Source organism: Rhipicephalus sanguineus, chromosome 1, assembly GCF_013339695.2.
Source record: "Rhipicephalus sanguineus isolate Rsan-2018 chromosome 1, BIME_Rsan_1.4, whole genome shotgun sequence".
In the NCBI taxonomy this organism is placed as follows: Eukaryota; Metazoa; Arthropoda; class Arachnida; order Ixodida; family Ixodidae; genus Rhipicephalus; species Rhipicephalus sanguineus.
Window position 1 is genome coordinate 139011423 of NC_051176.1, and position 13281 is coordinate 139024703.

Genomic DNA, 13281 nt, shown 5'->3' on the forward strand with positions numbered 1-13281 from the left:
TCTCTTCGAATAAAGGTCGATTGGAAGTTGGTGCGCGCGTGCCTTGTTGTATCTGTTTCGTCCCCATTTTCAGCGTCGTCAAGTGCTTTCACAATCTGTGACCAACTAGCTCCAATCAATATACCGCTCGAAATAAAAGAGACGCGAAAGGCGCGGAGCTTAACCGGAAAATAGATATAGATTTTGACACCCTGCAGCACTCCACGGAGAGCGATAAGGGAAGACAGAAAGATAACGAAAGCAAAGCCCACGCGGAGGTGTCACAGCTTGGAAATCCCATAGATAAGAAATTGAACTCACGAGTTTATGGCGGGGTAAATCTCGGCTAGAAGGTTGTACGTCTGGTAGGGCAGCCAGCACAGGGCGAAAGTGACGACCACGATCGCCATCATCTTTATCACCTGCAAACAAAGGGATGAGTTATGCGGAGTTGTGAAATGGAAAAGAAGGCTGAGCGAGGAAGGGGAATGGGATGGCTCAGCAAGGAAGCAGAATACGGAACATCGGAAAGGCAAAACGCTTCCAGCGCAGCTTTGGCGGCCTATACGCGCAATAGTGTACTCTCGCCGTTGAACAGCCCTTGCGCGCGGGTTGACTCGGCGCGACGAAATTATAGGCACTTTAGAAGATCGCAGGAAAGGAAAACGCATTCATACAGCCCGCGGGATGTACGATAAAAAAAAAATTGAAAGCACCGTAATCAATTCCATCAAGCGAGGTGGCCCGCAAACGATTCGTTCTTTCTCTGCCTAACCGTAAAGTTGCCCCTTTTGTCGGTGGCCGCGTAAAAACGCGCAGTGTGCGAGTGCGATTCGCGGTTTTTCGCCCCCTTTCACGCCATTTGTGTGGCGCTGGACGCGGCGCCTATTTCCGGCGCTTTTGTCGGCCCGCCGGCGCGACCTCCCTCCTCGCTCGCTCGGAAGCACGCCCTCGATTGAACACGGGGCAGGCGGAAGTGAGGAAGTCGGAAGAAGAAACAGAAACAAAGAGAACGGCCGAGAGTCGAACGAGCTGTTCGGCGAACGATAGGATGCCTCCTTATCGGTGGTCGATCGCCGACACGAAAAACGTTTCGCAAACGGACTTCCGTACCATTGTTTTAAGCAAACACATGGGAGAGCTGATAGCGGTGTTTGACTTTCATTTTGGTTGAACATTCGCGGAGGCGCGTTCCGCACTGCAGCGCAGGTGGCAGTAGCGCTCGTGAAAGGGTCATAGTTGGATGGTTATAGGAGCGGCCTTGCAAAAGGTCTCAGTGCGGAATGCCGTTGACGTGTCCTGAGCATTCGCGTTCGACATCCGATACATATCTCCCTTCCCGCACGAGCAGCACCCGTTGGCGTATAGGTATTGATGACGACGTATAAGAACTGGCTCGCTCAGCGTACAGCTCAAAGCATTCGTAACGGTAAAAATGTTTTTTTGACCGCGAAAGATACGTGCCAGAAGAAAGAGGAAATGATGGGATGTTATCTGTTCCTTCGAAACAGTCATAATTAAAACAACTATCCAAAGCAGATCTATCTATCTATCTATCTATCTATCTATCTATCTATCTATCTATCTATCTATCTATCTATCTATCTATCTATCTATCTATCTATCTATCTATCTATCTATCTATCTATCTATCTATCTATCTATCTATCTATCTATCTATCTATCTCTGCTTGCTTGCTTTCGGCTTAAGTATGAGAATGCCCTTATTGGGCTTTTTCCCTCTCCCTATTTAGTTTAGCATTTCTTAAGGAAACGTAAAACATAGATTCCAAGTTGTGGGGAGTATACGATTTTGTTGCAGGCTGGACAGTCGACCGACTAATATTTTCGGGGAACCAGTTAGCGCTATAATAAGGGTTCAATTTTTGCAGCTGTTAATCAGCACAATCAAAATTTCGGGTGTAGTCACGCGAGGATGTTCATTTTGTGCTCGAGCGGTGCGTTTCCTATCGCAGCAAGATACGGAACCTCTGCCACTATACACCTTCCATCTCCGGAAGCGCTCTTATACGAAATGCAATGAGGAAACGAACAAACTTCCATAGCTATAGGACGCGAGAAAGTATAGCAACTTTGAAACGCGTTCTTTCATGCTGTCGATGGCCTGACAGTGAGGAGAATTTTATAATGTAGGTCGTGCAGATCTCTGTTTCCTTCGGATTTCCTCGTGTGTTATAATCTTGTACGGAGGCCGATGAATTTCGGCACGCAGCACTAATGTAATTAGTGTACGAAACAATAAATGAGCTGTTTCATTGAGGAAGTGTGTCTGTTTCGTAGCGTAGTTCTCTTATAACTTCTCATTTCGCTTCACGTACAGGTTCCATTCTTCCTCTTCTCCTTTGCGGCATTCCGTGACTTCTTCCGCGCACGCAACCACAGCGCCCCCAGGCCTCGGAAGCGTGGTAGCATGCGTAAATGCAGCCGCTATCTTCACCAACAGTGTCAATACTGGTAGAAGAAAACTGGCGCTAAATAATATTTCGATTATTATGTTATTGTCTAGGCAGTTGAAGCTGGCCAGTGCTCCACGAGAACCCTTGCATTTAGCACACATTTTCTTAAAGGCCCCTCACCAGGTTTGACAATTTTTAGCTAACGAGCGCAATGCATACACTATGCGCTCACGATCACGTCTGCCAAAATTTGCAACGCTACGCGCCGCGGAAATGGGTCAAATTTCAAGGTGAACGCTGCTTGCCCTTCCTCTCGCGGGCGCGTGCTATAGAGAATGAGGGGATGGCGTACATGAGAAAATGACCCTACGTATATGGTAGTGCTGTGACGTCGCTCCTCTACGTAGACGACTGTGCTCTGACGTCGCCAACAGTAGCACGTGACACTGTGATAATTATTTGACACGACATGTGAAGTTTCTGTAATTTGTTGCTTGAATAGATCGAGCAGACGCCAGCCCTGGAAACGAAAGTAATGTTCTGGCGCGTTCGAGCACTCATTATGCTCATTTATTCTACCGCGTCCAAGTAAACTTTAATGCGGCACTAGCTGATGATACAGCCACACTCGTGCCCGTACAAATGTCGCAGCTTTGACGCCCGCACCGCAGAAACAGGCAGTACACCACAGAGGACGCCGACAAAACGCCCACGGCCGCTACATAAAAAAAAAAAAAGAAACAGGTAGCGGCCGTGCAACGCCGCTCTCGTGCTCGGGCTGGCTCGGGCACGTCATGCGCACGTGGCTATGCATGCGCATGACGTGTTCATGCGTATGTGTCAAGTGAAGAGTGCAGGGAAGGGATTTGGCTTGCTAAGGCTACACGGGGCGAGTGGCAAGGGTTTGAAACTCGCCTCCTCGCATCATGGTTTCGCGCCGCTACAAATTATTGTTTTTCTCAGCCCGTAATGGACCGATTTGAAAAATTCTTGCGGCATACTGCTCTTCATTCGGCACACAACAACTTCCAGCGTCTAACTAAAATTTGCTACGTGGCCTGGTGAGGGGCCCTTTAATAACCACGACTAGAAATGCGCTGTGAAATGAATTAAGCGTTCGGCGTAATTTTGCCTGGCAGGAAGGAAGGAAGGAAAACGGGTAAGAAGAAAGACAGGGATGTTAACCAGTTTGGCATAACCGGTATGCTACCCTGCACAGGGGGAAGGGATGGGGGAGATTGAAAGAGAGAAAGAGAGGGGAACACATACGCACACACATAACTTCACAGCGCAGAGCGGCAGTCTTGTGCGGTATGCGGCATCATTAATAAGTCTACAGCCGCTCATGTAAGTCTGTTGTCCTAAGGAATTTGAGCAATGCCTTGGTTGCTTGAATTCTCGATGACTTTTCAGTATGACATTGGAGAATTGTTTCTAGTGTCATCATCTTTCTGTTGTGAAGACGAGCGAGAGCGAATATGACGGATCGTCTCTGCGCAGCGTAGCGAGGACAGTCGCAGAAGATATGCTGCAAGGTCTCCTCGGTGCTGCAGGCGTCGCAAAGAGCGTTGTCGGCCATCCCTATTCGAAACGAATATGACTTCGTGAAAGCCACTCTTAGCCATAAGCGGCATAGCAGAGTGGCCTCTCTTCGGCGGAGTCCAGATGGCAGTTGAAGTCGCCACAACTAGTTCAGGTGGTGTTGCCGATAGTTTTGGCTTCTTGAGGTATTCAGTGTTGAGTGCGAAATATTCTTTGCGATCCTTTGAAGCATGGCAGCACCATCAGACCTTAAAAGGGGTATAGCCTCTTCCTTGTCGCAGTGTGTTTAATAAACACATTTAGGCAAGCTATGTCCAGTGCAACCTAATGTGTTTCAATTTTTTTTAGGCGGACTTCTCGATGCTGCTGCTTGCGGTGACAATTCGATAAAAGCTGACGCGATCACTTTGTTACCAGCTCGCTCGAATTTCCAGAAAATGTAGCAACAACGACAGAGCAACCTTGCACAGTTACCGCGTAACCTTAAGGCTGAGCACGGAGTATCAGGTCCGATTCCCATTCAGAGCGGGGCCAAGAGCAAACGCTCATTGGCGCCGAATGCAATGACGTACGAGTATTTGCACACAGGTGCGCGTTTGCGACGGAGATGTGATAAATGTCAATTGAGAGTCGTGTACTATATATGACGTATTCATAGTCGCATTGTTACGTTTGCATGCGAATAGCCATGGATAAATTATACCACTTGAAGTGACCATTGGCGTCAGTCAGGTCTTATCCCGCCTTTTTTTATTTTTTTCAGCGATGGCTTTCATTTATGTGTGTGAACATGATGCACCACCGTATTTTCCGACTTTCGGCCGTTTTCGACACATTTTTTGGTCTCTATAATCAACCGAGAAAAAGCCTCCTCGCAGCTGCCGTACGCGTGCTTTTATTCGCTTTTCCTTTTCTTTTTGTTTAACTGTTATTTCGCTCAGGAGATTGGTTTCTCTAACAAACCTATGAGCGAAACTGTGTTGCTTTAGTGGGAACGTGAAATAAGGTCGTTATTAATGAAAAAAAGAATTATTCCATTTGAGCAGCTGGAACGACATTGCCCTGCCGCACGCACGTACTGGCACGCGCACCCACACACACGCACAACACCCCCCCCCCTTTTTTTCCCGTTATATCCCCGCCCCCTGCGCCCACTCGCCTAGGCACCTACACAGTGAAAATAGACAGGGAATTATAACTCTCCGTGGCAAGCCTAAACTCCGTGCTCTGCGTCGGCTGTGTCTACTCACTCGGCGTCGTCCTCGTGATGGCAAAGTTAATTAAATTCGCGCAGCCGTCGCTCGCTATCAGTAAGTGCAGGAATCCATATAGCTTGCTCCTTGTAAGCTGTCAGTACTTTCATCAGAGGGTGAAAAAATGAAGAAAAACAAGAAGCGCATGCGCACACGTCGATAAGGGATATGTAACTTCGGAGAAAAAAAAACTGCGTTGCCGGCTTTGTTATACATTTTATAACGATCATTCAGCATTCTTGGGCCCAGTAATTTGGAGAACGCTTTGTGTCCAATACCAGAAGCCGCGATTGCTGCATGGAGAGCTGCCTCATATGCCGTATAACTCCGTGCATTCGGTGTCTCCTTTGTTTTACCGAACTGCAGCTGAAGAGCGTATGTTTCATTGCCGATCGAGCCGTGCTTCAAACCTGTGCGCACAAATCTCGAGACTCTGCGAAGGATTGTGACGTTCTCGGAATTTTAATTGGGACCCGCCCGTCAGGAGTTTCCACGCCGCCTGAAAGAACGACAGGAAATATTTATGCTTCTGTCCAGCTGAAATGCTTCGAAATAGCGATGTCTTTTCTTTTCTTTTCTATTATCCGGTAATGTCGGATTAACTATAAGTGCTAGTAATTTCCTTCTGCGAAGCTTTATCAAGTCCTGCCTCTCTCAAAACCAAAAAAAAAAGCTTCACGAAATACATTACGCGGTCTGCCGCTGCCCCCGATCGACAGAGGCTGAGATACGCGTGTATATGTACTGCGGCGCATGTAGCAGTATAAACGTTGAGCACTGAAGCTTCTTCAAGAGAAAGAACGATATGCGAAACGTGGAGGAGTGCACGAGCTGCCACTGTGCAGCTTTCACATGTGCCGTCTCATTTATTGAACACACGAGTTCAAGCGCTGTATTGATACTGCACGGGGCAATAATATATATATACATACATAGATACACAAACACACACACACACACACACACACACACAATATATATATATATATATATATATATATATATATATATATATATATATACCCAGTCTCTCCCCACAACGCAAACCAAGCTATCAGCACCGGAAATTGAACTTGACGTCGATATAAGGGGTGGAGCGCGCAGTTTCAGCCTGCTTTTGAACATGGCGTAAGAAGCAAAGTGGTTAAGGTAATGTCACATGGGAAGCCTGATGGCAGCTTTTTCGAGGCAGGCTGTTGCCACGAACGTCATTATGTATTCTAGTTTAACGTTGATGTAGTTTCTACCACGTTCTGAACGCTTTCCTTCCGCTCTCTGTCTGTCGCCGCTGACTTCCGTTTCTACGATTTAATCTTTTCCCGACACGTGTGCTGAGCAAACACTTCAGACCCCCTTTGTTGTACATTCAAGCCTACAGCGATTTTAAATGGAGTTTCATGGTTATACCTCGAGACCAACCTTCTAAATGGTAGTATTGACCAGCAGCTCAGACATGCTGAAAATAATTTTTTTTTGCGCACCTCTGTAAGAAAAATAACGTTTTTCAACCAACCAACTTCTGTAAGAAATATCATTTTCAAACCTTAAAAATTGTACTGATGAACAACATATAATGCATACCACGTTCTTTGTCCCTATCGTCGCTACAGCGCGCACAGACTGCCGCTAGCTGCTGTGTTGGCCCGCCTTGATGACAGACCCCTGCCGGAACAGTCAGTACTATTAGAATGCCGACGGGAACTGTCGTCGAACCGGAAATCAGTTAAGGCCTTACTGAAATTTTTGCGCGGCAGTGGCCAGTTGAATAGACTATAGTACTACCGCTCTTCATCTCTCTCTTTTTTCTCGCGCCCCTGCTCGTCTCTCCGCTTTCCTTTCCATCTCTCTTTCCCCTTCCCCTTAGTGTAGGGTAGCAAACCGGATGCTACAATCCTGATTGACCTATCTGCCTTTCTCTCATTTTACTATCTCTCTCTCTCTCTCTCTCTCTCTTTCGCAAAGAAATCGTTTGCCTGCTTCAAGGGCGGCACTTTTCGCGGCAAGCCTGAAGCTCGAAAGAAAAGTTCAGCTCAGTTTTCGCAACGGAGCTGCAGCATTGTCAGTCGACTGCATGAGGTTTAGCTTGAATGTCTGCAGAAGCCATAGTCCAGTTACCCGAATTTTTTCATCAAAATACAAGGAAAACTTTAGTGCCTTTTCTCTATATTATTAATTATGGAGTTTATTTTAATACTAAAGATTCAGAGGTCCTCCACAAGAGCGAAGCAATGAATTTGACTTCAACAAATTGGAATGTTATACGAAACAAGGCTATGAGTTGACTCCGTTAACATGCGATCTGGCGTAACTCAACGAAACGCGGGCATAAGGGAACGCGGCCGCTGCAGCGAGCGAAACGACCTTCATGCTGTCTATATCGCTTCAACGCAAACTAAGCGGCGAGAACACAGCATGCAGAAAGGCATGAGCCGCCTGCTGACCCCTGTCAACATGGGGCCTGTGCGACTGAGCCCGGCCGATTAAAATACTGAGTTACGGCTGGAGCGACACACCCCTTCCCCCTCCACCCCCCTCCCCCTTCATGGGCCTTTAGCGCGACGAAAGACGGCCGACGCGCTTCCTCTCCGCTTTAGCCGCACTCGTCAGCTGCCCTCGCACGCTTCACTCGCACATGCAACATACGACGCGCGGGAGATTTTTTCGATGCGGACCTAACGGACCTCACGGGACCTCACGGGACCTCACGGGACCTCACGGTAACGGCGACGGCGACGCCGAAATGCACCTGAGGTGTCCATATAATTTCTGTCGCAATAATATAGGCATAAGAATAGATGTCGACGAAGAAGTGGCTCCGTGAATACTTTGCTGTTGAACTCGTGGTCAAGTTACAGATATGGTTTAGTGATCTTATTCACATAATTTGCATAGAATAACGATTAGAACAACAGTTTACACAGGCACAACGACGTTACTACATCAGAGTCATGACAACACAGTGACATTACGTAGACGCTCACCGAATGAGAATGTGAGCACCCGCATCACATAGCATATAAAACGCACGAATAAAAACCAATACGACTTTTTATGGAGGAAAAAAAAGTAATCTATTTACGCTATTTGATACGCAAGCCCAACGCCACTCTTTCCAAGAAAGTTTCTCAATGCTTTAAGAGCGCCCATTTTTATGGGTCTTGAAATCGCCCTTGGCGTTCTAATGCTGTTAGTCAGAGCTGTCTCTTAAATAGCATTAAAAAAGTGACACGCGAGAAAGAGCGAAACAAACAAAACTAAAGTTGCAATTTCGCTCATATCGTGCTCGGTAAGTGAGTAAGTATCGCGCTGTTTCGTGACGCATCGATCGAAGTAAACAGTGAAGCTTCGGAGATGCGCTAGAGTGAGTTAGAGAAGCAACGCAAAGAATGATTCGCATTAAAAATGCATGACCGCACTTTAACCAGACTCCATTTCCTGTCCTGCCTCGAAGCACGCGAACGGAACTACCACTATGGAAAATTGAACTCGACGTGTTGCGCATTGTGTACAACGCAGATAGCGAAAAAAAAAAAAAGGAAGTGGTGCATTAACCTACCATCTACGCTTTATTACTCATTGTTTTCTTTCTTACCTGTCTCCCGTTACCCCTTCTCTAGTACAGGATAGCAAGCTACGTATTTATCTTCCAGTAAACCTTCCTGCCTTCCGCATAACTTTGTCTTTCTCGACGTCTTTATGATGACGACAAGAAGAGAGTGGGCTTATGCAAGCTCGTGATGTTGAGGCGCCTCCAAAGCAGCGCAGTTTGTAAAAATGGCATAGATCTCCTTACGAAACAATTACGGCACTGTTTGAGTGAAGTTAAGCGCCCAAGTACGTCCCTTTTTCCCAGTGTACATTTGTAAGTCTGAACTATAACAAACTACAGCTCAAAGTAGCTCGCTGTAAGCCCACTAAGAGCGATAGTAGTTACTTTTGTATGTATGTATGTATGTATGTGTATGTATGTATGTATGTATGTATGTATGTATGTATGTATGTATGTATGTATGTATGTATGTATGTATGTATGTATGTATGTATGTATGTATGTATGTATGTATGTATGTATGTATGTATGTATGTATGTATGTAAAGTAAGAGTTTGACATGCACATATAAAAAGGGGAGGAAGGAGAGAGGGATAAGAAGGACAGGGAGATTAACCGTTGAATTGACCGGCTTTAAATTAAAGATGGTAGGAGCAGAGACGAGCTACAAGAAGTCAGCCAAGAGAAGAAGCTGCACCTACTAAGTGCAATGTCGAGCCCACGATAAGTCTGAAATTCTGGGACATTTTTCTTATTTGTGAGTTTGCCAGCATAAAGCCTATTACAAGTGCGCAATGAACCAAAGGGGCACAAAATAAAAATAAACGAATGCACCAGTATGCAATGCAGATGCCGAAGTAATGAGTTAGCACATTTTTTTGTCAGTTATCGCTTGTCCCCACCTATTCAATTTTTTTTATTTACTTATTAGGAAATAGATGGGAAGGTGTGCTCTAATTTAGAGCCGGCTGTCCCATCGATGTGATATTATTATTGAAGAAACACAAAAACAAGAAAATCTAGAAAGAATTAAAGAATAAGAAAAGAAAAAATAATCAGAAGCGCAATGTGCATAAGCGATGTCTGTCGTACAAAGAATGGGCAGAGCCAAGGGCAGAGTCCAATACTTCAAGGGTTGGTCACTTAGATTACCGTGTGTTCAAGAAGCGCATGCAAAACGTTCAGCGCCTTGTCTGCTGCGACGGTCTCGACTGGCTGTGATGCTTACGAGAACTGCAGTATCTTGCCACCGCCCGAAGGCAGTTTTTTTTCAATCTCCTCGAAACAATTCTGCTATACTATGTCTCTCTCTCTCTATACACCCCTGAACTTGTTGAGTTACAACTAAGTATGCATACGCTACAGTTTCGCAACTTTTAAAATATTTACAGACGTGTTATATCATGCGCACAGAGCGCATAATACAGATGTTATTCGCACAAAACACGGAGGCATTAAGCCGCATTTCACAAAGATGACACGCCTTACAAAGGTGCGATCACTAACCTGCACGAATTTCACTACTTTCTAAACACAGTGTACCCTTTTGGGTGGTATCTTTTTTGGTGGCATATTTTTACCCAAACAATAAGTGTCATCTGTGTTGCTTGCGTTTTCTTTCCTGTAAACGCTGTGCTCGCTACTTTGCTCTCATGAGTGCCTCCTTGACGTAGAAGTATACGAGGGGCCCTGGAAACACAAGCGACACAGATGACAATTATTGTCATTTGACGATGATACGCCCCAAAGGAGGTAAATGGTTTTTAGAATGCACGCCATTAAGAAACGTTGTAAATGGTTGACCGTTAAGCGCTTTACTTAAGCGGCGTTACTAAGCGAACTTGTTAGCAAGGATCCGTCATAGAGTAGCCTCTTTTAAGGAAAAAAAAAAAAAGCTTATTAAGGGCTGTAGAATGCGTCATGTTGCCATCGGGTGCCTCCCTTCGGCTCTTTTGCTTCCACTTTTCATTAACAAGTCGACGTCCAACTTTTCTTTTTCTGTCTGTGCCTAAATATACAAATGACTGAGAAAAAAGGGCGCTCGAGTTAGTTCTACTTGGACTTTCGGACAAGATAGAAAACGAAAGTCTCCCGCAATCGACTCGGGAGGATATCCGTTTCTACAGCTGCGACACGGTTGCAATACTCGAAGTCGAATGACGCGGCACTTTTACGTCTAGGTAAAGATCGGCCAGCCCTCCATCGAGACACTGGACGCGACACTATATATTTCCTTAGATTGCTTTTTTGGCACTAACTTATCCCGCGAACTGTACTCAAGAGAGCAGCACGGCTTAAACAGTACAGATCATAGGTTTTTGTAAGTAACCAGTCTCTTCTGTTCGCACTTCTTGTACTAGTGCAGCGCATGCCTTAAGACTAGCGGCGCTCGTTACATCTTGAGGACCCGGTCGGCACAAAGCGATTCCATTCGTTCAGCCAGTACGTCGGTGCCTGGTCGCGAAATCGACGGTATAATGTCCAGTGTCCAGAGGGCGCAACTGAGCTCTCATTGGACGGCCCACTGCAGCAAGCATCCTCCGGCCATGGTACGCCGACACATGGCGGGAGAGGGCGAAGGGGGGGGGGGGGGGAGGGACACGCGTGTCGCGTTCGTGCTGCAGTCGCAGCGTGAAACTCCACCGCACAGTGACCATAGTTCGCGGAGTGCGCGGTGCATGGGCGTGCCCGTCGCGCTTCTCGAAAGCGAGAAATGATTGCTGCGGCGTTCATCTTAAACACAGGCTTATTCTGAGATAAGAGCCGCCACAACTGAGTGCAGAACAGCGGAATATATAAACGCACTCGCTCGCTTAAACAATCGTTTCCAGCATCTGGTTTTTTGCCCACACTGTCAAAGCAACAGCTGAACAGAATATTTTTGAGTTTTAGACCTAATAAGAAACCAGGGATCGACGGCTTAGCTGTCGCCACACTACCTAGAAACTTCGAAGCATTAGCAGACATACTTCTCTTTAGGTTGAATGGTTTTCTAACCACAGCATGCATTCCGGAGACACTAAAGATGGCGATTGTTAAGCCGCCATATAAAGCTGGAAAGAAAGATCATGTAGAAAATTAGAGAACAATTTCTATTTCCCCTACGCTCTCCCAAGCACTAGAAAAGTTTCTGCTTGATTGTGTGACGTCCTTGCAGAAATTTTCGGTACTAGCACCAAATCTATTTGGTTTTATTACCAATCATAGTAATAGAGTATTTTAGTTTGACATTTTTACGGTCCGCTCCGTTCCGAGTTGGCCCGCTAAGCTGTAGCGGAGCGACGGACGATTTTTTCGTTTTAGTTATCCGCTCTGCGCTTCCAAGCGGACCTTTCGCAGTTGCAACGCCCTCTGGTCAAGTTCAGGCTCATTAAATAAAATGAAAAACAGTTTTGTCACTTTTACAAAGTAAAACAAGTATGTATTACTCACTTGTTCACGCAGCATTCACACGTGCGCTTACAATGCGTTACCAGTCTATTTCATCGGAAAAAAAAAAGCGTCGACTTCAAGAGCGCCACTCAATAATCAGCGATGTTGAATTTCAGATCCATCCCAATCCGCTTGGACGCCAACACGGCAGCGATGTTTTCGTCAGCTGTGCCGTCTTGTCTACTTCCCGTCACTTTCCTTAATTCGGCGACTCGAAGTAAGCACAAATCTTCGTCTATTCTAAGGCTTGCGCTGCGCAGACGAACGTGAAGCCGCCTTGCACGTGGGAAGCACGTTGAGCACTGGAGGCAGCCATCTTGGAATATGCGGGAAGTCGACGCACGCGTCAGGGAGGGCGCGCGCATCGACACCCTTCGCTAGCGGGAAAGGCAGCGACGGTCCGCGCTGCCTGTAAGCGGAGCGTGGGCCTCGCTCCGCTAGCCCGCTTACGGCTAAGCGGAGGACGCATGCGCACGCGCGCCCCCGCTCCGCTTAGCTGCTGAGCGGAGCGTAAAAACGTCAAACTAAAATACTCTACTATAACATTTAGCACAGCGATGAATTGGGGTAGTTGGTGGTTGTTCATGATTTCTTCTTGTGCTTTATGACGAGACGGGGACGAGACAAGGGCTACAGGACATGTGGTGCACACCACCTGTCTTGTAGTCCCTCTGCACCTTGTCTCGTCCCCGTGTCGTAATATGAAGCGCAAGAAGAAATCATGCACTACATTGTTAGAAGGGTTTACCGATGAAATATGTTCTGCTCTTGATAAGACCCTATCTTGCTGTGCTTTGTTTTTTGATTTGGCAAAAGTGTTTGAAACTGTGGATCATGACTTTTTTTTAACTATTTCGTTTAGGTTTCGGGGGCCTTTTTACGATGTGCTGCATATTTATCTAGTCACAGGTGCACTGCAAACCGTTTCACACCCGTATAGGTGTATTTGCGATAAAACACCTATCGTACACCCTTTTTTTCTGTCAATATTATCCGAAAGGGTGTAATGTCTTGTTTGCACACCCTTCGCACACCCTTTTTTAATTTTTGGGTGTACCATGGGTGTATGTTCTGTTAAACACCCATGGGTGTTATTTGAATTTTACA

The 13281-nt window shown here is 46.3% G+C and overlaps 1 protein-coding gene across 1 annotated transcript in view; it reads right to left on the reverse strand.

Annotated features, from left to right (window-relative positions):
- Nucleotides 1-296: 296 nt before the first annotated feature.
- Nucleotides 297-13281, reverse strand: part of LOC119398983 (tachykinin-like peptides receptor 99D) — a 54115-nt gene continuing 41130 nt past the window's right edge. The window contains exon 2 of the mRNA XM_037665801.2: nt 297-401. Coding sequence (XP_037521729.1) covers nt 297-401 — 105 coding nt within the window. The remainder of the gene's footprint in view (nt 402-13281) is intronic.